This window comes from Phragmites australis, chromosome 9, assembly GCF_958298935.1.
Source record: "Phragmites australis chromosome 9, lpPhrAust1.1, whole genome shotgun sequence".
NCBI classification, from domain to species: Eukaryota; Viridiplantae; Streptophyta; class Magnoliopsida; order Poales; family Poaceae; genus Phragmites; species Phragmites australis.
The window spans coordinates 19,288,480-19,309,612 of record NC_084929.1 but is presented as its reverse complement, the minus strand read 5'-3'; the positions used below and the strand labels follow the sequence as shown (position 1 = coordinate 19,309,612).

At 40.8% G+C, this 21,133-nt stretch overlaps 1 protein-coding gene across 5 annotated transcripts in view; it reads right to left on the bottom strand.

Annotated features, from left to right (window-relative positions):
- LOC133928731 (anaphase-promoting complex subunit 1) overlaps positions 1–11,560 on the bottom strand; it is a 31,902-nt gene extending 20,342 nt beyond the window's left edge. For 2 of the 5 annotated variants that reach the window (XR_009911516.1, XR_009911515.1), the window contains exons 1-17: positions 11,103–11,560; positions 10,175–10,238; positions 9,168–9,252; positions 8,799–9,070; positions 8,446–8,551; positions 8,201–8,358; positions 6,719–6,906; positions 6,580–6,649; positions 5,356–5,526; positions 4,289–4,776; positions 2,820–3,279; positions 2,413–2,745; positions 1,631–1,714; positions 935–1,027; positions 753–812; positions 298–396; positions 6–146 (exon numbers count right to left, since the gene is read on the bottom strand). Coding sequence is in view for 2 of the 5 variants with exons in the window: in XM_062375191.1 (XP_062231175.1) it covers positions 6–146; positions 298–396; positions 753–812; positions 935–1,027; positions 1,631–1,714; positions 2,413–2,745; positions 2,820–3,279; positions 4,289–4,776; positions 5,356–5,526; positions 6,580–6,649; positions 6,719–6,906; positions 8,201–8,358; positions 8,446–8,551; positions 8,799–9,070; positions 9,168–9,252; positions 10,175–10,238; positions 11,103–11,359 (3,129 nt within the window). In the remaining 3 variants the exon portion in view is untranslated. The remainder of the gene's footprint in view (positions 1–5; positions 147–297; positions 397–752; positions 813–934; positions 1,028–1,630; positions 1,715–2,412; positions 2,746–2,819; positions 3,280–4,288; positions 4,777–5,355; positions 5,527–6,579; positions 6,650–6,718; positions 6,907–8,200; positions 8,359–8,445; positions 8,552–8,798; positions 9,071–9,167; positions 9,253–10,174; positions 10,239–11,102) is intronic. The other 3 variants (XR_009911514.1, XM_062375191.1, XM_062375190.1) reach the window with 3 other exon arrangements.
- Positions 11,561–21,133: the final 9,573 nt, after the last annotated feature.

Sequence of the window (21,133 nt, the reverse complement as noted above, 5' to 3'; positions counted from 1 at the left end):
GTCACCTGTGAGAGATATCGATATGCATCAGTCATAGTTAAAACTCGTAGATGCTCATGCAAACCAAATGCTAGAAGCAGGCCAGCGTGAGTAAAATTTGGTTCTGAAGGTCTATTGTATTGTATCCAGGTTCTCAACATTTTCTCCTGCAAAAAAGCATTATAGTAAGCTCCACTCATAACTACAGGAAACAACATACAAATCAAGAAACATCAACAACTCTGCCAGAGTCGGCGAACTCTGAAATTCAATACAGTTGGATGATAGACTTTTTACTTTTTGCCATAGTTAGAATACCTGAAAGGGGGCAAACCTCAGGCCAGCAGCTACACCATTATGAAACTCAGCCCAAGATTTGAATTCTGAGACACTTCTACTACTTAAATCAAGATTAACCTGTATAAAATAATAGAGTAACAAGTAAAACACAGGACTGAGAACTAGTGAGCTACCATAATGTACTGTAAACTGTTTCCAAAAGTTCAGAAATTTAGCTTAGTTTTTATCCCAACATCAGCAAGCTTTGCTATTCCAGTTTCTACACACATGCAGATATATTTCAGAACCGAAACCCTAATTTTAAGTTTGTGATTACTGATTACTCAAGATGAGGTAGTAGAAAAGGTAAATCACTTTAAATATTGTTGAAGGAACAAAAACCAACATTTTGAACTTATTTATAGCACAATAGTAACACTATGAACAGTGATGTTCTGTGCATAGAAAAAGCAGCAGGAAGGGGAAAAAATTACCGTTGCGTTCTGCTGTGCAGGCAACCGACCAGCCAAAACAAGCTTTGGGAAGACCAGAGCCTGCAGTGAAAAAAATAGTTCCATAACATGAAGAAATTAAGAGTGCCCGCAGTGCTAAACATTGAAAAAAACAAAGCATCAACCATCCAGGCTATTGGTGACATATTGGTATGAAGTCATACTTCTGTCAATAAAGTGTAAGTTGTAGCCAAAGTAAAAGCTCCACGCCCAAAAGGTAAGGCTGTTGTCCTTTGTGCGAAATTCCATAGTTGTTGCTGAAAAAGGAAAAAAAGTCGGTAACAAGGACAGTTTATAATAAGTGACATCCAAAAAAGTAATGAAAAAATACCCTGATTAAAATGGTTGTTGCTCAGTAATTTATAGTAGTGATATATTTAAGAATATGAAACAACAAACGAGAGGGAAAAAAGATGTACACAGGAAAGCAGTAAAGCTATGGTAGGAGTGAAAATGGGTCAGATATTTTCAGCCCACCCGCTCGCCCAAAGGGGTTCGGATAGCTTTGGACACGTGGAATGGTCAAACAATCATAACATATGCGATATATATGGTTGTTGCTTTTACTCAGTATCCAAAGAAATATTCGTGAACGACATTGTCTACAATTGACTCATCACATATTCGATCCGTATTCATGACCGAGACTATCCGCATCTGTATCTGCATCCGACATCATTCGTGTCCGGCTTCGACTCCGATGAAAAAATATGAGGTAGGATATAGAATCAGCGATATCCGTCTGTATCCGATCCGATTACACCCCTAAGCTATGGTTTGTTTGTGGTTAGGTGACTTAGGTCAAATAATACTTTAAGATCTGTAATTATGAGCAAAGAAGCGAGAAATAGAAGTTTTACCTGATGTAGGTCTTGATCTGACACGCTAGGATTAGTTGGTGTTTGTATGGCCACAGGTCTTGCTGAGCATAAGAGGCGTCTAACCTAATTGAAAGAATGTGAAATAATTAGAAGTAGCTGCATTAAGAATGAAATAAGGTTACAGCAGACAAATCTGACTTACAAAAGCCAGGTAGTGTTCCTATCGTGAATGGAAGTTTATGAAGCATAAAACTATATACATAAAGCATAAGGCATGCATTATCTCATTACATAAAAATGCACCTATGGATTATATAATAGTAGTGGCTACTATCATAAGGTTATTTGCACCTGCACCTGCATCCAATTTGATAGTCTGTTCGAGTATTTAATTGTGAGGACAAGTTTACAAATTGTAGTTATTTGTATCCGGTGAAACTCATTAGCTAGTACTAACATGCAAAACTTTGAGTCATCAACCTGTTTTAGTTGGCTAAAACTTAACCTTAAAGATGACCAAAAGTTTATCGTTGCAATATAATCATGCAATGCACATTGACCAACTTAGAACCAAATCTGAGTGATAATAGCTACACAAAGAGATATAATAAAGGTCTACTAGGCTGCATACTAGGCCCAATAGGTGCTTCATTGTTAATGTATAATCGGCCAATTGGGCTGCATAATCAAACAGTTATGCCTTATAATAGCTACTTGGTGAATAACCAAACAAGTAGCAGTTAACTATTTTAGAACATCTGATGTAGGGATTACAATTCAGTAACCCAGAAAGACAGCTTTAGTCAGTAGTAAGAACCAACCTCATTTAAACGCAAATCATGACCAAATCGTAGTTGTGTTGTTGAAGTGAAGATATGCTCCATGCCATCCTCAAGTGATCTATAGACAGAATCTGAATCCTCAGAATTCAAAACTTCTGATGTAGGGATGTCAGATGCAGTTGTTGGTATGGTTACAGGTTGCAAATGTAGCATATAAGGGACCGACATTGATGTCAAATTATTATTGTTCCAAAAAGCATTTTCTTTCCTAGCTGACCCCATCTTTGTCATAGCTAGATCTTCCCTGCCAACAAGAACATATGCTGGTGCAGGCCAGTCATCAGGAGGAGAGTCACGGCATTTGTCCAGTGCCTGCAATATGAAACCATGTCTAAAGAGAAATTCAATTGCAGCGTATCAAAAGGCAGCAAGGGGAGTTGACTCACATGGCGAAGCACCAGAGATACACCAACCGGTAACAAGTCCAATTGCTGACGCCCAAATTTTTCAGCCACCATTGCCAGAACAGTAAGTTCCTCAGTATTTCTGGCTGAACCACTGGCAACTTCACAATACACACCAGAAGAGAGATTTCTCCCTTTCCTTTCTGCTCCTAACAACAAACTATAAAATGATACCACCTTCCTGCCCCAACTCACAGCAGAACCTTTCTGTTTGCACATTAGAGCAGGAATGTCCTCTAAGGACGCCGAGTCACAACCATGATGCAGACAGTTTTCAAACCAACGAAACAGACATGGCGGAGTTCTTAAAGAAGTTGAAGAAGCTATGGACTGGAATTCAATCAAGTTGAGAGGAAAGTCCCGGCAATAATAATCTACAAAACCATGTTCGCCCAGAGATGAAGCAACCCTACATAACAACAAAGCCAGACATCCTAGATCCCTGAAAAGGTAAACCAAAAGGTTAAGATTGGTTTAAAATATGGGCACATACAAATAATAGTAACATAACACTGATATAAATGCAAAAGGTCTCGCGCTATTCAAGATCACTTTCAATATGGCACAGTAAACTAGAGTGAAACAACACTACAACAGTAAACAGTCTGAGATACATGTAAGTTTTGATGCATATAGTCACCAAAAAGAATTAGTAAAATCACACTTATTGGTGCCATAAATGCCTTGTTGCCAGTAGACACATCGGCCACACTATTTGATAGGCTAGAAAACAATGTTTATCCTATTAGCTGGCTTCTCCAATATCCACATTCAGAGAAGCGAGTTGCCCTTGTAGTGAATTGCAAAATAGTATCTTCATTACTTTTGGATTCTTTAGATGTTGAATGCTATAGCAGCAGTGTTACCATAGGCATTAGGCGCTAGGTGGGAGGTAGACCAGCACCTAGTACATAATTGCTGATTAGGCGGGCCTAGGCAGGGCTAGGGGGGATGGTGTCACCTAGTGCCTAGGTGGGCCAGGCAGCCATCTAGGGCAACACTGATCATAGCAGCATGTAATGAGAATAGCATTTGTGGTTCTAGCATTGTTGCTGTGCACGTAGGCCATAGCAAGTGCGCAAGGCAGCAAGAGCAATGCATGAGTCTTTTTGGCCAAGTAGTACAGTTTTGCTGGGAACAGTCACATTACAAGAATGGCACACATGGTGAAAGGACATGAACAAAGTAATATCAACATAACACTCCAACTCTGTAGGTCTATTCTGCAAGTGGATCCACATTCACATAGCTAACCAATGTTACATTGCAACAGTACCCAACTGAGCAAAGTTAAGATGCAGTCAAAGAACAAACACATGGTGCGCATTATAAACATAGTCAGCCAAATGTTTAGCATTCAGTCTCCAGCATGTCAGAAACTAATATCCAAACATTTAAAAAGTAATATCAACAAACTACTTCTTTGAGCAAAAGAAAGAAACAGAGCTTACTCTTTCCGCAAAATGTTAAGCTTCAGGTTCTCATATAGGGCATGCAATGTCTCCAATGTCTCTCTCATAAACTGAATATAAAATGACACATCTGAACTATGTTCATCCTGGATAAAGGAATTAAAGACAGTGCTGCATTTACTATATGACACAGGCAAAAATGAATTAGAAGAGGTAGGAGCCTGTTTGCAGTATTGGGCATGGTATTTGCTGTTGATCAGGAAGTCCCAAGCTTGACTTGGCGCTGTGGGTGATATAGTTGGCAAAGTTTGTCCATATTTTGTACAAACCTTTCTTATTTCGTAACTAAAAGATTCCCATTCTGAATCCGCACAAGAGCTTGAATATAGATAAGCAGCATCACTACCACCCCAGAACAGAGAAACAAAACAACTGTAAAAGCAACTCTGCAAGCCCTCAGCCATTGCAGTTATGCAGTCACTAACCAGAGAAGAGGAAGGTTTTTTGCGCAACGAACATCTGAGCATCTGGAAAAATAAATGTATAAAATGTGCCATAAGATCAACTGAAAGCAAAATATCAAAGCAGTAAAAAAAATTCAAGGTCACAGTGAAAAAAGAACAGTCGAGAAGAGCAACCATATCAAATTTAGCCTTTTCTGTATAGAGGTGACCATAATAGTTTTCTGAACCAATATTTCCAGAACAGTTCACATAGGAAGTTCATGAACATTACTAACAGATGAATGACTTACATGCAAAAATATAACACCAGATCAGTAGCATTTGTATTTCACTGTTTCCACATTGTACAGTGCAACATAACCATCCAAACTATTGCCACACCAAATTCAAAGGCATCATGCAGCAAGATTATCCCATGTGTTATTTAATTTGACTACAAATTAGATGAACCAACCAAAAGGGGACATAACAAACACCGAACCAATGCAAAGCAAAGAACCCAAACACACCCCCAAGATATCACATCCTTCGTAAATGACATCAACTGTCTTGGGGGGAAACAGAACAAAGATATAGTGCTAATCCAATAATATGTGGAGTAAACTAAAAGGATATGTAAGGAGGGGTACACGAACAGCCTACCAGGCCGTTGCTGCATGTCACATTTATGCGACCTTCAACAGCATCAGCTATGCTTGTGATCTTCAGATCAGAGTAAACATTAAAATTCTCACAATTTAGCTCATCATCTGAAAAGATGCCCTTTCCCAGTTCAGTAGGGAGAGTATATCTGCAGAGGCACTGCTTCCCAGACTGCACTTGACATGTTAAAAGAAGTCAAGGATTACTTTGGAAAAGCAACACAATCTAACACAAATATCAATAAGTTCAAGAATACATCTTGCAAAGAGAGGAAAAGTACAGTGAAACTGTGAAAGTGCTAGCACCTAGCAATGTCCTTTGTGAATAAATCTATGTTGAACTGTCAGTTAACTTAGCAAGACAAGCAATCAAAAGGAATATTATTTAATAACCAAGCAATGAGGTCTGATTTCGGGATTTTTCTAACTTATGGGCGTCGTAAATTTGTTTAAATGCATTGTCTACGTAGCTCTTTGATATGAATTGGGGCTCAAGGTAAGGTAGACGGCTACGTAATCATCCTCTCAACTTGGCTGGACTTGTTCGCGCCGAGAGGGAGGCGCTGATAGGCAGATTAGATGGAGAAAGCTTTAGGTTTGTTTCTTGTTGATAGAAAGCAATGAGCCTGCACCTCTTTAAATAGGCCGGCTCTAACAATCTGAGACAATAGATCCAAAATTTTAACAAACTAGTCTTAGCCTGACTGCCTGAAGCTAATCTTTTTCAATCTTAACTAATTAAGATAGAAGGCTTATCCCCAAGCCTATGCCGTCAGGGAAGTTGGTGCCACGTTGGTGGCCATGGCCCTCCTCCTGTGTGAGTAGGTGTTGCCCACAAAGGTATCCACGACACTCTTGCTGAGTAACTCTTCAAATTTCATTTCAGATTGGGCTAGGGTAGCTTCCAAAAGTGAAAAGCATAAGATAACTACAATAATCTAAAGATAGTGGTGTTTCAACTTTATCTGAAAACTGTTTGAATTGATAATGCAATAGAACTTTAGAAGATTGATTACAATTGTCCTCTATACAAAAAAAATGGAGAAGTAATCCTGGGCTTTTCACATGATAAAGCACTAAAATGATGAGAGCTGAATGCAAATCCAGACCAGCTGTTGGGTGTTATTCAGGACAAATTTACAAAAACAGTGCGAAACTGACTTCACAATCATATCCACATAATAAAATAAATACAGATAGCACATTTTGAACACAAGGAACATACATAAAGTAGTAGATCATTGTCTGAACTCAGAACAAGGATGTCTGTAAAGGGGAGGCCTCCAGCCCGTACTCTGCAGATAACATAGCAACATTAGGACTAGTATATTAAGGATCCAAAACCATGTGCTAAGGCAATCCACCTTGGACGAGTCACAACAACTGGTGCCGCAGCAAATGCAGGAATGTTCCAGCTCATGTGAGGCTTAATATCACCAAAAGCGTCTTCAGTAGTCTCATCAACTTGAATCCTTACAGCAAGCAATATTTTTTGTTCATGCAGTAAAAAACAAATTATTGGCATCCCATCAATATCAGTTGCCAAGAAGACCTGTATGAATAATTAGAGTCAAGCAATAACCAAAAAAAGTTTTATTGCTACCATAACCGGTGTAGAGTAGAACATGAGAAGGAAAAAAACTGTAGAGGTAGAGATGAACCATGTGTTGACCATGTTTGGATATCTCACTAATTTAAACTTATAAAGAAAAAATAAGGACCAACGTCACAAGGCGCATGGAGAGGATCTGAATTTGAGATGTCATAAATTATTCCACACTAAGAAAGCAGCTTCGATATGATCACATAGAAACCTATAATGGCAACTACTTACACTGTCACAGAAACTGTTATGTAAGAGGAAATAATACCCACTAGGTTGTACACTTACTCTAAGTAGCAATTATGAATTATGTATATATACATAGGGGCTCCCCCTACTGTATGGGCATCAGCCATAACCCCCCCCCCCCCACACACACACACACATACACACACAAAATAACTTTTTTTCTTACAGAGATGAAACCAATGTTGTTCTCGAGTTTGGGGCTTGGTGAACAAAATTCAACAAATTAGAGCTCAGTGGCCACATACTGAAGAGCAATGGCTGACTGGTTACAATGACTGAAAAAAGGATGCATCCGCGTCAATGTGCTTTGTGAGCCCATGCTTCACTGGATCAATGGAAATCTATATAGTTTCAGTGTTGTAAGCCAAAGAGAAAGGAAAGGAGTCTACAAGGTTGTACACTTTGTTTCATTAGAATTAGCCATATGCCGTTTTCCAACAGGCACAAGGCATATAGGAGGTTCGCATGGAGTGGCAGGCATGGCAGAATGGTGCGGGATACAGTAGGCCCAAGATGAAACAAAACGAAAAGAATGACTTCACTAATATTCAATGCATCTATCACACCTAGAATTCACTAATCGAGAACCTGGATATATCGAAACTTTGAAGAAAAAAAATTACCCCAATAAAGGCAAAATCCTGTACAAGTCCCTGATCACTTATTTTCCTTCCATTTTGCAGCAATCATGACATCACAAAATCGCATCCTAAATTGTTTTCTGTCAATATAATTGCTAGATAGCCACCCATTGTTTTAAATTGGCGATCATAACAGCACCAGAATTACAAAGGTGGGAAAACCTGCAACTTAACATGCCTGCTAGTATCTAATGAGTAAAAAACAGGATGGATGCTGAGCTCTCATAAGACTGATCTTTCAAAGGAAGGTTAAACAGTACACAAGAAAGAATACAGGGAAGATGAAGAACATATCTACAGATAGAAGGCACAACGTGAATGGAGTTCCTAATACAAAATTAGAATGGAGCAACCTTACTAGCAGCAGATTGGGAGCATTTGCCCTGCCATATCTTACGGAACGCACATTTATGTGAAGAAATATCACATGAAACTGGTAGCATTATATTTTCATTCATTGCTTCCTGGTAACTTGCATCATCAATTTGCCAAACAGAGTGCTGAAACTTTCCTGCACACCAAGAGTACATTTCATATCCAACCAAAAAAAAAAGAAGGAAAATGTGCAAGTACAGAAATTAAAAATGTGAAACAAAACCTTTATGATATGATGCCATTAGAGGTATCGTATCACTTGTCCAGATAGTCTTTTCATCAAAATCTTTCATCATAGTTAATCTCTCTCTTTCTTCAAAATATGTCGCCTGTAATTTTTTGATTGATTATGTAATCAGAACAGTACCAGGCAGGTAGGCAGTCCCTGCTAAAATGTTAAAATTGAATAAGGGAACATGTGCACCATTGTATTCTGGCACACTGACACACAGTTACAAAAATTATGAAATAACAATGTCACTACAGAGAAATCAGTCCATTGACAGTTGACGAAGTGTACATGATGAAAAAGACAAGTCATTTCCATCAGACAAAGATGATATTGTACAAATATACCTGAGGCTCTCCAAGTGGATGTTTCAGAATGAGGTGTGACGAGATAATGGCTCCATCAGCTTTGCTGTCTGTCTCCAAGGTGTTTGCTTGGCACGAAGAATTGTAATTCAATCCATATTCTTTGTTAGGACGAGTTAAATCCCTTGCATTTAGCAGTGAACTCGAGGATGACACCACACAGCCTCCATCAGTCGATTTCTGAAGTAGAAGACCAAAGGGAAGTGGCCATATTGATGAAACAGCATATTGTAGTGGAATACTAACAACATCACCTGCAACATGAAATGCATACACCAGAAGCCTCAGAAATAAAATAAATGAAAATTCTGCACTATTCACTTGGCATTATAATAGACAGAGCAAACTCACCAGTTACATTATATATAGATAAAGTATCAGCTTGCAGGACACAAAGAAGGGCATCACAGATAGCGTTCATCCTACACCAGCAAGCCTACAATTCAGGTTTGCAACAGCAAATGAGAATCTATTATTATGTAAATCAGAAAGATGATGATTAAGAGGGCAAAAACGCATGGTAAGTTTAAGATGAGGTTAATAAATTGCTCCACTTAAACTAGTTGATTTTCTGACACACAAAATTGACAGTTTGTCACGCCTGAAACGTAGCAGTGGCAGCACGCCAAGGCGATGCGGAGGCGGGAGACTTTGCTGAGCAAGAGAGTTGAATTCAATTGTAACCTAGGTCGTGGGCCTTTGCGCGTGCATTGTGTGTGTGTATTAGTGTGTGCCCAATACTCTGCTTTAAAAGGGTGAGACGTTGTGCTGTAGGAAACTAACAATGAAATGGAAAAGTGACTTCCTACTCAATTCAATCTACTCCCAGTCCCGTGCTGTGCTTTTCTACCCCAAATACTCATTCCAATCTATCTTATACACCTTGCTGTTCTTGATTAAGTTGATTGATTCGATCGGGACACAACAAATATCTACAATTATTTTTTACAATCCAAAAAAGGTGCACAGTGGAATTTAGTTGAAGGTTATTCTGCTCTTGAAGATAGTTTGAAACAACAGTGAAACCAGCTTGGGCAGAAGAACAGTCAGACATATAGGTATACAAGAAACAAGACATAAGTGAAGTGTGTGAAAAGTGAAAGTGAAAGTGAAACTGCACCAAGAACCCTCAATGAACAGAAAGTTTAGCTCTCAACATCTATTTAGTAAAACTTTTATAACAAACTGATAGAAACAACAACAACAACAACACCAACAGCCTTTGTCCCAAGCAAGTTGGGGTAGACTAGACATGAAACCCACAAGATCCAACTAAAAAAATGATGAGAAAACAATAATGATAATAAAGGAGCTTGTTAAACAATGAGCACTTGAACACAGAGTAAAAGCAACAATACCATAATGACTGTATTTGGAGATACATATCTTTTATGAACTCGAGAACCATTGCTCCATATTATCCTACAAGATAGGGAAAACATAAACAAATAATATTGATGATCAAGAATCCAACAAATACAAAACGTTAGAATCAAATAAACTACAAAAAATGAAGAACATGTAGTACAAAACTCAATACTAACAACTAATATAGAACTCAATTGAGCTTTGTTTTCATGGGCCTTCATCCAATTAACTGGAACCGTGCAACTGGAATCCCTTGGACTGTTTGGCATGAAAGAATGAACTGATCCCCGCCCATCCATAGTTCTATAACGCAAGGGTCATGCCACACTTTCTGACATGACGACAGACAAGTAGCCATCTAACCAATTGCTATATGCTGCCACAAAATTATGGAATTCAAATTGTAGTGTGATTACATGTTAGTTTATGCATAGCATAATTAATTACACTGCGGTACCCACACCTCTATGAGCTCTCTAAATACTAGGTAGGCATTTGACTCCTAGTCGGTATACTAATTACAAACTGAAAGCAGGGTGTAAAAATGAATTGGTTTTACTCTCACTCAGCACGGAAAAATTACAGTAAGAATTAAATAACTAATTCCATAGACCATGGCTCTGTCGAATGATTAAAAGATAAAATTGAGCAAAAGCGAAAATATAACGGTGACCATTTTAGCATTGCAACAGAACAAGCGCACACTTGATCACTGTAATTCACCGTAAGAGTAACATTTACAAGATAAAATAATCAGATTCAGGACTAACTAGTGATTGAAACCGAGCAATGGAATTCGAAAGTGGTTTCTCAAAAGTCACTCCTACTGCGATAATAAATTTAACCCTGGCTGCCTCGAATTCCTCATTCCAACAGAATGTACAGTCAGAGACAGAGAAGGGAGATATCGAGGCGCACCGCTTGCCGCGGATGAAGAGCTCGTGGTCGCCGTCGGCCCCGGAGGATGAGGCTTCCGCCTCATCCCATGTGGCGGGGGTGGGGGCGGGGGCGGGGGAGGCGGCGAGGGCGGGGTCGAAGAGGAAGTAGTCGTAGTCCTGGTCCTGCGGCGGCCGCGCCCCGGGGGTGCCCTCGCCATCGGCCTCCTCCACCGCGAGCCCGTGCGGGCGGAACTCCCGCAGCACCATGAGCCGCCGCGAACCGATCTCCGGCGCCATGATCCCGCTGCCGCGTCGGCGGTCGGGGGAGGGGAAGAGACGGGGGAGCAAAGCGTGGTGTGGTGATGTGGAGTGTCGAGCGGAGTAAGGGGCAAAACCCCGCGTCCCGCCGCCTCAGGGGCTTCGAAATTGTTTGCCGCGGTAGGGAGAAACCCTAACTACGGGGGGGTTCGAGTTGAGCTTGGTCCGATGGGTAAATGGGCTTGTATAGGCTTTGGATGATATGGGCTTGTATAGGCTTTGGACGAGATGGGCTGTGCTTTCCGTGCCCCTCCCTAAGCTCTCCTTTTTTTTAGTGGAGTTGAAGGCTTCATAATCCTTTCCATTAGGTATGTGTATATATATTGTAGATTTTGAATGTGTATGAGGTATGTAGAATATGACGTGTGTTCAGATACTACACTTGTACTCAGTGATGAGGCTAAAAAAAGTGCATTTTGAGCCCTCCCAAACAAAAGTCGAGTGAAATTTTTATTTTTTTTGGCCATTTTCAAAAACATATTTTACGAATGGACCTTTCAAGAAACTTTATCCAGAAATGAACCTTTCGTACAGTGCCACGACCTTTGGTATTGTTGGTCCATTGCATAGCGCCATGACCTTTTGTATCATTCTATGCCACATAGGTTATGCACTGGTTTGTCTAGGTGACGTGTCATGGCACAGCTCCAAAGAACCTAGCGCCATAGGTCAGTTGCATGGCATCAAAGGACATGGCGTCGTAGATCAATGGCACAGTACCATGACCTTTGGCGTCGTGCTATGGGACCTAAAAGTAGGCCCCTTCTTTCCCTGCATTCTATCTGTCTCACTTTCCCTACCTGACGCGTCGTCACTGAGCCGTTGTGCCGTGCAATGTCCGCCACACACAGCCGTCAAGCCGTTGTGACACGCTGCAAATCCCCTCCAGAGTCCACCCCACTCATTCGTTCGGTTAGCGCCATCAACCTGGCAGCGCACGAGGCTAACTGCCAAACCTAGCCCCTCACCCGTCGTCCCACCTCTTGGATTCGGTGAGCTCTCGCCTCCTCCACTCTCCCCTCCCCCTTCTTCTCGAATCACGGCTTGTGGAAGCCCGGAGATAGCTTAGTTTTCTCCATGTTTTTCCTTTTAGGCGTAGTACTATGTAATACTTGGATTGGTTCCTTCTTCTTAAAAGAGGCACATGATGCATCGAATTTTCATTTGTATTTCACTTGTTAGGATTTATTTACAGCCACTCCTAAGTGCATTCCAAGCATAGGGATAACTGAAAAAAAAACCCTCTATTTTAGAGCTGAAATGAAATTGTACTTATAAAGTTAATAAGATTCTAGTTACTAACTGGATTCTTCGGCTTTATGTCACATTTTTAGATGAATAAAGTACAACTTTCGATCTCTGTAACAACAAGACAACAAGATGACCTTTTTATGTCACATGAACAAGCTGAGGTTGCCCGTTGTTGGGTTCAAATGGAAGGTGCACTTGAGAGCAGGATGTGTTCTGAAATTGTTCCTGTTGGCCATTATTAACTCAATTGTTGAGCTCGTTTTTGTTTGCCTCATGCAGCCTGAATTGGATTTTCCATAGGTCTGATTTGACAATAGGTAGAAAGTCCTTTGTCGTTTGTTATTGGTTTTATGTTAAAGTGGTCGTGAAAATGGTGGCTAATATTCTCACGTCAGCAAAATGATCTAGAATTGCCCTGTGATGGTGTATTCTTTAAGATATGTTTGATGTATTCTTTAAGATATATTTGATGTATTCTTTAAGATATGCTTCAAACGTGTACATGGACTGTTTTCAAGATTCTTTGACATCCTTGTTCAAGGGAGTATGTTTGATATGTTTGTAATTAGGTCCTGGGATTCAATGTTGTGGGGTAAGGGAAGGAACTGAACTCAACAAACACTATAGAATATGTTTGTTACTTGTTTGCTAAATTTGATCCTTCTGAACCCACTGTCGGTAACTGGGTGTGGCCATATTGAAATTGAACTTCAACTCATTGTTCTAATTGAGGTGGCAGTGCATTGCAACATAGGTGGTCTTTTGTTTTCTAGATGTGGAGGAGCAAAACATAATTTTGATCATATCTGTCATACCCCAAAATCCTAATCTAGTCCTTGAGCATGCATAGTCATCATGATATCATGTTTTATGTGGTTGATTTGAATTTAAGGGTTAAACCCATTTCAAAAATGATACATTATTCAATGTGTGTTTTCACCATATATGTATATTTATATTGATGAATGGAAATGGTTTAGAGGTAGTTAGAAAGACCCTAAAATTATTTGAGAAGGAGAAGAAAAAGAAAAGGAAAAAACACGAAAAAGATACTTCCCGTGGTCTGACCGTCAAAATTCAGAGCGTCATTTAAAGCTACCGACTAACCCTTTCTCATATCTCTCGCTCATTTTACTCCTCGCTCACTCCCCTTCACCCAAACTGAGAGAGAGGGAGGAGAATCACCTTGACGACCTCGGCAACCGAAGATTGACGGAGAAGACTTCCTCGAGCTCCCCGAAGATTTCCCCGAGCTCCTTCATATCGTCTTCTTTGCCAGAGACGCTTCCACGTGAGTTCTTTCACCTCGAGGCCAATAACCACACCGGAGCCTGATCTACAAATCGAAGCTTCCTCAAAGTTGGCTAAACCAATAGAAAGTTTCCACATACCGAGGTGAGACTTCACCTACATTTTCCCCATTGTTGCCAAGCTCTAACCAATCCCCATTTCGTTTAGACCCTAGCTCAACTCTAGCCATGGACTTCATCCATGTTTGGCCCCGTGCATATTGCCCATATCACCCAACAATCAATTCTTTAGTCTTGTAGAGTGCTTTGGTACCTTCCATGGTCGAAGACATCGTTGTAGTCTTCGCCAGTGACCTCGCTGAGATGGCATTAGCTAGGCCAGCTGTCTAACCGTCGCTAAGACTGGTCTGACCAACAATTGTGACTTGGTTGGTCAAACCTTCAGTCAAACTCTATAGTCAGGAATTAGACCGCTACTAGGGTCGGTCTGACCTCCAGACCCACGGTCTGACTGCTAGACTTACTCAGTACAATTTTCTTCTCTGTTCGACCCCCACGTTCTGACCGTCAGCTATTCAGTACCCTATAACCTTAAGTTGTCTTATACAAGGTTCCAACATTTTCTTACCTAATCGATTAGCGTTCTTTTGCAAATGCTTCCGAAACATGGCGCCTTTCATGTCATTCACGATTATGCATCATAAGCATACATTTCTGCCGTTCGCTTGTTTATTCAATGCATTCTTAAATTGTCTAGAGAGTGACATATCGACGGTTCAGGCGGTCGAGGCTGACATCAAACCGGATTTGTACATAAGCGAAGCGCCAGAGCAACAAGGTAAGCATCTAAGCATATTTCACCTTATACTTTGGATCGTGTGATGTCTAATTTGATAAATTATCGTTTTAGGTATGTTATGCATGTTAACGAGTCAATGTCGTCAAGCCTCTCACGGTGCTAACGGTCAGTCAAGTATGGTCTCACTTAGCCGGCCCGGATTCGAGGCGCACATTCTCTTAATGAAATCCCAAGGGGACGTCCTCCCCCTCGGTGCTCTTTTTTTTTTTGTTAATGAGTCAATGTCGAGAATTGTAGGTAGAACCTATGTTGATGTATTGTTCCTACCTTTAATCATTGATAATTCTATCCTTGTCACCTGGGTATAACAATGTTGTTGTCTAACCTAAAAGTTATCCAAGATGCTTAGCAATGCATATGTCATCGGTAGAAGTCAAACGGTGGTTCGACCATCGTTCGCGAGCTATAGGGCTTAACTATTGTTTCGTAATGAAAATGATATTGGGATGTATGAGTTGTGAGAATGAGACGAGATATGGGCAATGCTAAGGGTAGGTCAGGAGAGGAATCTAAATAACATAAACTGCTTTCATCGATTAAGCACCGACTATTGTTTGTCGTTGGCTTAAGCACTTTCTTTCTTCCACATATTCAATAAATGTATGAATGAGCCAATTATTATACGTCGTGCTAACGTTTGACTTGTGACCCTATAACATGTAATAGAAAAAGAATGAGGAGAAGCAAGGTGACAAGGAGCTAGAGGTGTCCGGGACACGCTCGCAGTAACCCCGGTGCTATAGGAGCATGTGCAAGTGGGTAGTTCGAGTATGAGAAAGGTTGTCTCGGGGGCTAAGATGATGGACTCAAGTCATGTGGAAAAAGATGTACCCCTGCAGGGTGTAAGATCAATTCAAATTGCTGCGCTCTCAGTTATGAGCATGCTTATGTACATCCACATCAATTGTAGAGTTTTCGATGTTTGGTTGTAGGTGATTTTGTTAGAAAGTGATTAGCGTTGGTTGTATTGGAAAGAGTATGATTAGGTGATGGATATGTTTACTATTATGATCTCATGTTATGAGGTACAAGTTGCTAGGTTGTAGATGCTCAGTCGACAGAAAGGCTTTTGCATATAAATTTATGTACACATTTTTGGTCGATTCCTTACTATGCATCCTCAAATGCATAATCGTTGAAGTCGGGTTATTATATGTACTCATTATGAATTAAATTTTGCGAGTACCTTTGTACTCACGTTGCTTTTGATGAGTTTTGCAGGTAAGAAAGAAGTAGTATATGGTTACTTCATGCCCGTCGATGTTGGTGATGGGCAAGAGTAGTGTGAGATACTCATGTGATGTTGTTTTAGGGTGGTGCCTCAGGGTAAATGGCTCTACCTATCTTTTATTGTTAATAAACTTTATTTTATGTTGTGTAGTAACTCTAACCGGCTAGGAGATAAAACTGTTCTTCTGTCTTTCTAGCATTCGCTTTCTATAAATGGTCGAAAACTGTAATAACTTAAGGACTTGTAATATATTTACATTACTCGCTCTTTACTATGTCTTGATGTGATTAAGTTTATTAAAGCGCGTGTTCCGATCTTGGGCAACAAACACATGTCGAGACTATCAGGATTGGATTTTGGTTAATCATTGTGGTCATGATTATGTAAATGATCGTCTTAATGATTAATTTGAATACGATTTGGATGATTTCTCACACTATCCTACAATGTTAATACTCTTAAACTCTTGTTTGTACTAATGATAACTTTACTTTGGTATCAGACACATTACATGCTCGGTCTTTGAGTGGTTGTGCCAGCGATGAATTTTAGTTTGTTACAAAATTGAAAACAAACATGAAAATGTACTATATATATCAATTATAGATGTCTTGGAAGGTTATAAAATTGGTAGAAATGAAATTATAAAACTGTAGAACTAAAAAATTAAACAGATTATATGGAAGGTGTGTAAATTTATGCCTTTTCTTTTCAGTGTGATTCTTACTTTACATAAAACTTTATAATTTTTTTTCTTCATTTTCTAACATGTGCCACATTTTCAATACAGGATGTCACGGTACCGGCTCTTGGACGAGTGCTACGAGAGAGAGCACCGAGCACAGAGGATAGAGAAGGGGCGGTACCTAAAAGACCAGTTTATGTTTTTTCCTTTTTGTTACATACCTTTATCCGTAGTGTTATGTATTGACATTATGATTGTGTTTGTAATTTTAGGTTCTTCCCTTGCTCAGCGTCCAGAGCCATGATGAAGCTTTCGTCATGCACTATGATCGCCGCTGCATGCAACTCCTTCAGTAGGCGAACCTAGCTGCCATCTCCAACCTCATGAAGCGGGGCATGCCACCTTTCAACCCCGCTGCCTTCACCACACTTGCGGACAGATGGAGGCCCGAGACTCACTCCTTCCACCTTCCTTGCGGAGAGATGACGATGACTATGTAGGATGTCGCCATGATCCTGGTGTTGCCAATCAAAGGGCAACATGTGACTAGGAGATGTGTCTCTGAGGGCTGGCGGGGGCACATGGAGAACTTTGTGGGTGCTAAGCTTCCACCTCAGCAAGAGGGCAGGAATGGTCGTGTGTCAGGGATCCCTATCAGCTGGCTGCGAGAACGGTTTGGGACATGCCCTCCTGACGCAGACACCAACACGATCACCTCCCACGCACAGGCATGGGTGATGAACATGTTTGGTGATGTGCTTTTTCTGGATACCATTAGAGACAGTGCTTCCTGGATGTACCTCCCCTTCCTCCTTCATTGGCGCAATGCTGACCAGTACCGTTGGGAGTTTGCTGTGCTTGCTTTCTTGTATTGGCAGCTTTACGAAGCTTGTTGACGCTAATCCCCGTCCTCCTCACTTGGTGGTTGCACATACCTACTCCAGATATGGATGTGGGAGAGGATGCCAATTGGACCGATAGGGCTACTCTAGCTACAAACATGGATTCCCAAAGATATTGTTGAGTTGTGCCTCTCCGTTGCGTACATGTGGGACTAGGTTTCAACCCCCTACGTACTTACCAGTAGGGCTTATGTTGAGTATAGCAACAAGTTGGACGCTCTTCACCTGAGCTTCGCAAGAGTATCATCTTTTAATTGTTTAGTTTCATACTACACATTATTGACAAAAGTGTTATTAACGATATATCCCTAATTTACAGGTTGAGTAGCAGCTGTACATTTCAAGGAAGATGGAGGCTTTGGAGGAAAGTCTGGGCATGAACCCTTTATGTCGGCGAGATGAGGAGCTTTGGACCATAGGTGCTCGCTGATTTGCTTCTACCCCGTTGAGATGCACCTACCACAAGGGGTGATGAGACAATTTGGTAGGCAACAATCTTACCCACCCCACGAGGTGTCTACATTCATCGATTTTCACAAGTAAGCCGATGTTTGTATTTAGCTAGTTAACATTTTGTACATTTGGTTACTAACAATCGCATTTTTTATTTGTAGGTTCGACCGAGTGAGACAATGGTCACTGACAAACTTCGCGTACCACCACTATACCCACATCGATGAGTGGCAAAGGTTCGAGCTTAATTGGGAGGGGAATTTCAACATGCATCGTGAATCAACATTTTGTCAGTACCTCGCTTGGTACCAATCTGCCACCCCGCTACAAGTTGAGGCAGAGATGGGCGGATGATGACTACGCTGACATTGAATCGTCGGACAATGACAACAATCCCAATAACAACCACACTCGAGAGGGGACACATATCGAGATCGCCCCCATCCTAGACTAAGTGGTGAGTGATCTCAAAATGCCATGTACAGTTCAACAATCATGCATTGTTTAATAATGATTCATTTGACTTGTAGGGTACAGATGTGAGGCAATCTATCAACTACAATGATAACACTTTAAGGATCCCAATAGGTAGCGTTGACACGGAGAACAGCTTGCGAGGAACATTGGAGGTAAAAATGATGTTGTGGAAACATTCTTTTCATTGCAATACACCTCGTGTTATTATTCATTACAAGTTATATTTTGCAGCGCATCCAACGACACCTTTGGAGAGTGGTAGTTTGTTGCAGTTGTTGCACACATGCATTGGTAGATGTCATCCCTCATACTCACTCTATGGCCACCTCAGAGCTTTGGTCACGTGTGTTCGGTGGCTCGGCCACACGGTCACGTGCATATGGTAGCTTGGACACATGGTCTTGTGCCACCACACGGTCCATGGGCCCACGCTCCTCACGCATGCCTACTTTCTCCGCTTTGGATGACAAGGAGGGTGCCGAAGCCAAGGACGAGCAAGACGACACCCATGACCCCGTGTACCACAATGATCTTGGTGTGTCTCAACTGTTAGACGCACCACCGCCTACACAAGGATCCTAGTGTCCTCATTAGCAGGTTCAGCGGTACACTTGGGGTACGGGTGCTCTTGGTCAGGGGAAGGGAAAGGGGAAAAGGTCGAGGCGGTGACCAGTTCATTATAAGAAGTGATATTAGGTTGTGTGAACTGCACTTGGACAATATGCAAGATTTTGAACATTTGTGTGTGAAGTATATTTTGATGTTATGTCGGACTCTAAGCATTGGATGCTAGGTACTATTCTGAACGTCTATGTGTGTATGAACATTGGATGCTATGTACTATTTTATACATTTGAAAACATCAGCTGCAAATGTTCTCCGGTGGACTTTCGTCAAGGCATGTACATCGAATAAACTATTACATGTAGAATCTAAAAACATGCCAAGTTATTGGATCTCCAAGAACTATAGATGTTACTTTGTTGGACTGCCTTTTCTAAAGTAAGAGCTTCATTTATCAATTGTATTCACTATCTTGATGTTGTACAAAATAGCTTGGAGATATGGACTTAGATGCAACAGCATATAACATAATCATATGAAAGATCAAGGTATGATGTCATGTTATCATCCTGAAAACAAGCCACGACACCATAACCTAGGTGTCATAGTGTGTATGTACAATGCAATACCATGCCTTGTCCCTGTGCCCAAACCTTCTGGAAAGACAGGACCCATGGCATCGTGCTGGAGGGGAACAACGCCATATCCTGTGGTGCTATGCATACACACCACAATGCCATAGGTTATGGCGTCGTGCACTATTTTCAGAAGAACACATTGACCTATTTGATAGATGATTTTAGCTTCCTAGTTTTACTTTATACGTAGCACGACGCCAAAGGTCGTGGCGTCGTGCCATTGAACTACAATGCCATGGCTTTTGGTGCCTAAATATGACACGTCATCCAAGTATTCAGCGCACAACTGAAGGTGCATCTAGCCCCTAATTGTGATTTTGGTAATCAGTGACAATACCTATTAGCTAACAATTACGTTAAGAATTGTTAGTAAATTGTTCCATATGTGATGTATGGAAGATTGAGCATAGATTCATTGAGGAATGTCATTTGATCAAGAGAGATGCATCAAGATGAATGGGCTCTAGATGATGCTTGATAAGTGGTAACAATACCTATTGACTAACAATTATGTTGAGAATTGTTAATATGTTTGTTACATATAAGATGCATAAGTAATAAAATCATGGATTCGTTAAGGAATTCTATGAAATCAAAGAAATGTGTCGATGTCATTGAGCTATAGGTGATGATCATGAGATAAAGGAGCATCTCAAGAAGATTGATGATAAGCATGAATGCTAAGTCACTTGTGAAGATTAAGTGACTAAAGATATGAAATTGTTAATTGAGTTTTATGGGCTAACCTATGTGATATAGCTTGAGAGTGAGTGGAGTTAGATTCCATACGGAGATTGACAATAGGAGTAAATGCTAAATTACTTGTGAAGATCAAGTGACTTAAGGTATTGTCACACCTCGAAAACCGTAATCCTGTAATTAAGCATACATACAAATCATAACATCATGCTTAGTGTAGTTACTTCGATTAAAGTAGTTAATCAAATTTCAAAAATGTTACATAATCGATCCATATAAGTTTCCATTATAGGTTATGAGTGGAAAATGTACACAAGTATTTAGGGAGGAGAAGAAAAAGAAAAGGAAGAAACAGGAAAAAGAAAGGAAACTTTCAGCACGTGGGTCTTATCCGCGGTCTGACCGGCATCCCTCGCGGTCTGACCGCCAGAACTCAAAGGCCGCTTAGAGTCCATCCAGTGACACTCTCACCCACTCCCTCACCCTCACTAGTTCTTTCATCGAGAGAGAGAGAGAGAGAGAGAGAGAGAGAGAGAGAGAGAGAGAGAGAGAGAGAGAGTAAGGATGCTCCCTCACCATTCCTCCACCACAAGCTCCACAGAAGCCGAAGCTTGAAGGATTAGGTCACCCATAAGTTTACCACGTTGACCTCAAGCTCATCCCCAAGCATCCCCTTCACCGGAGCAAGCCTGAAGCTCTTCTTCCACTTATAGGTCGGTTGGAGTACCCCAGAGCCGATCTCCA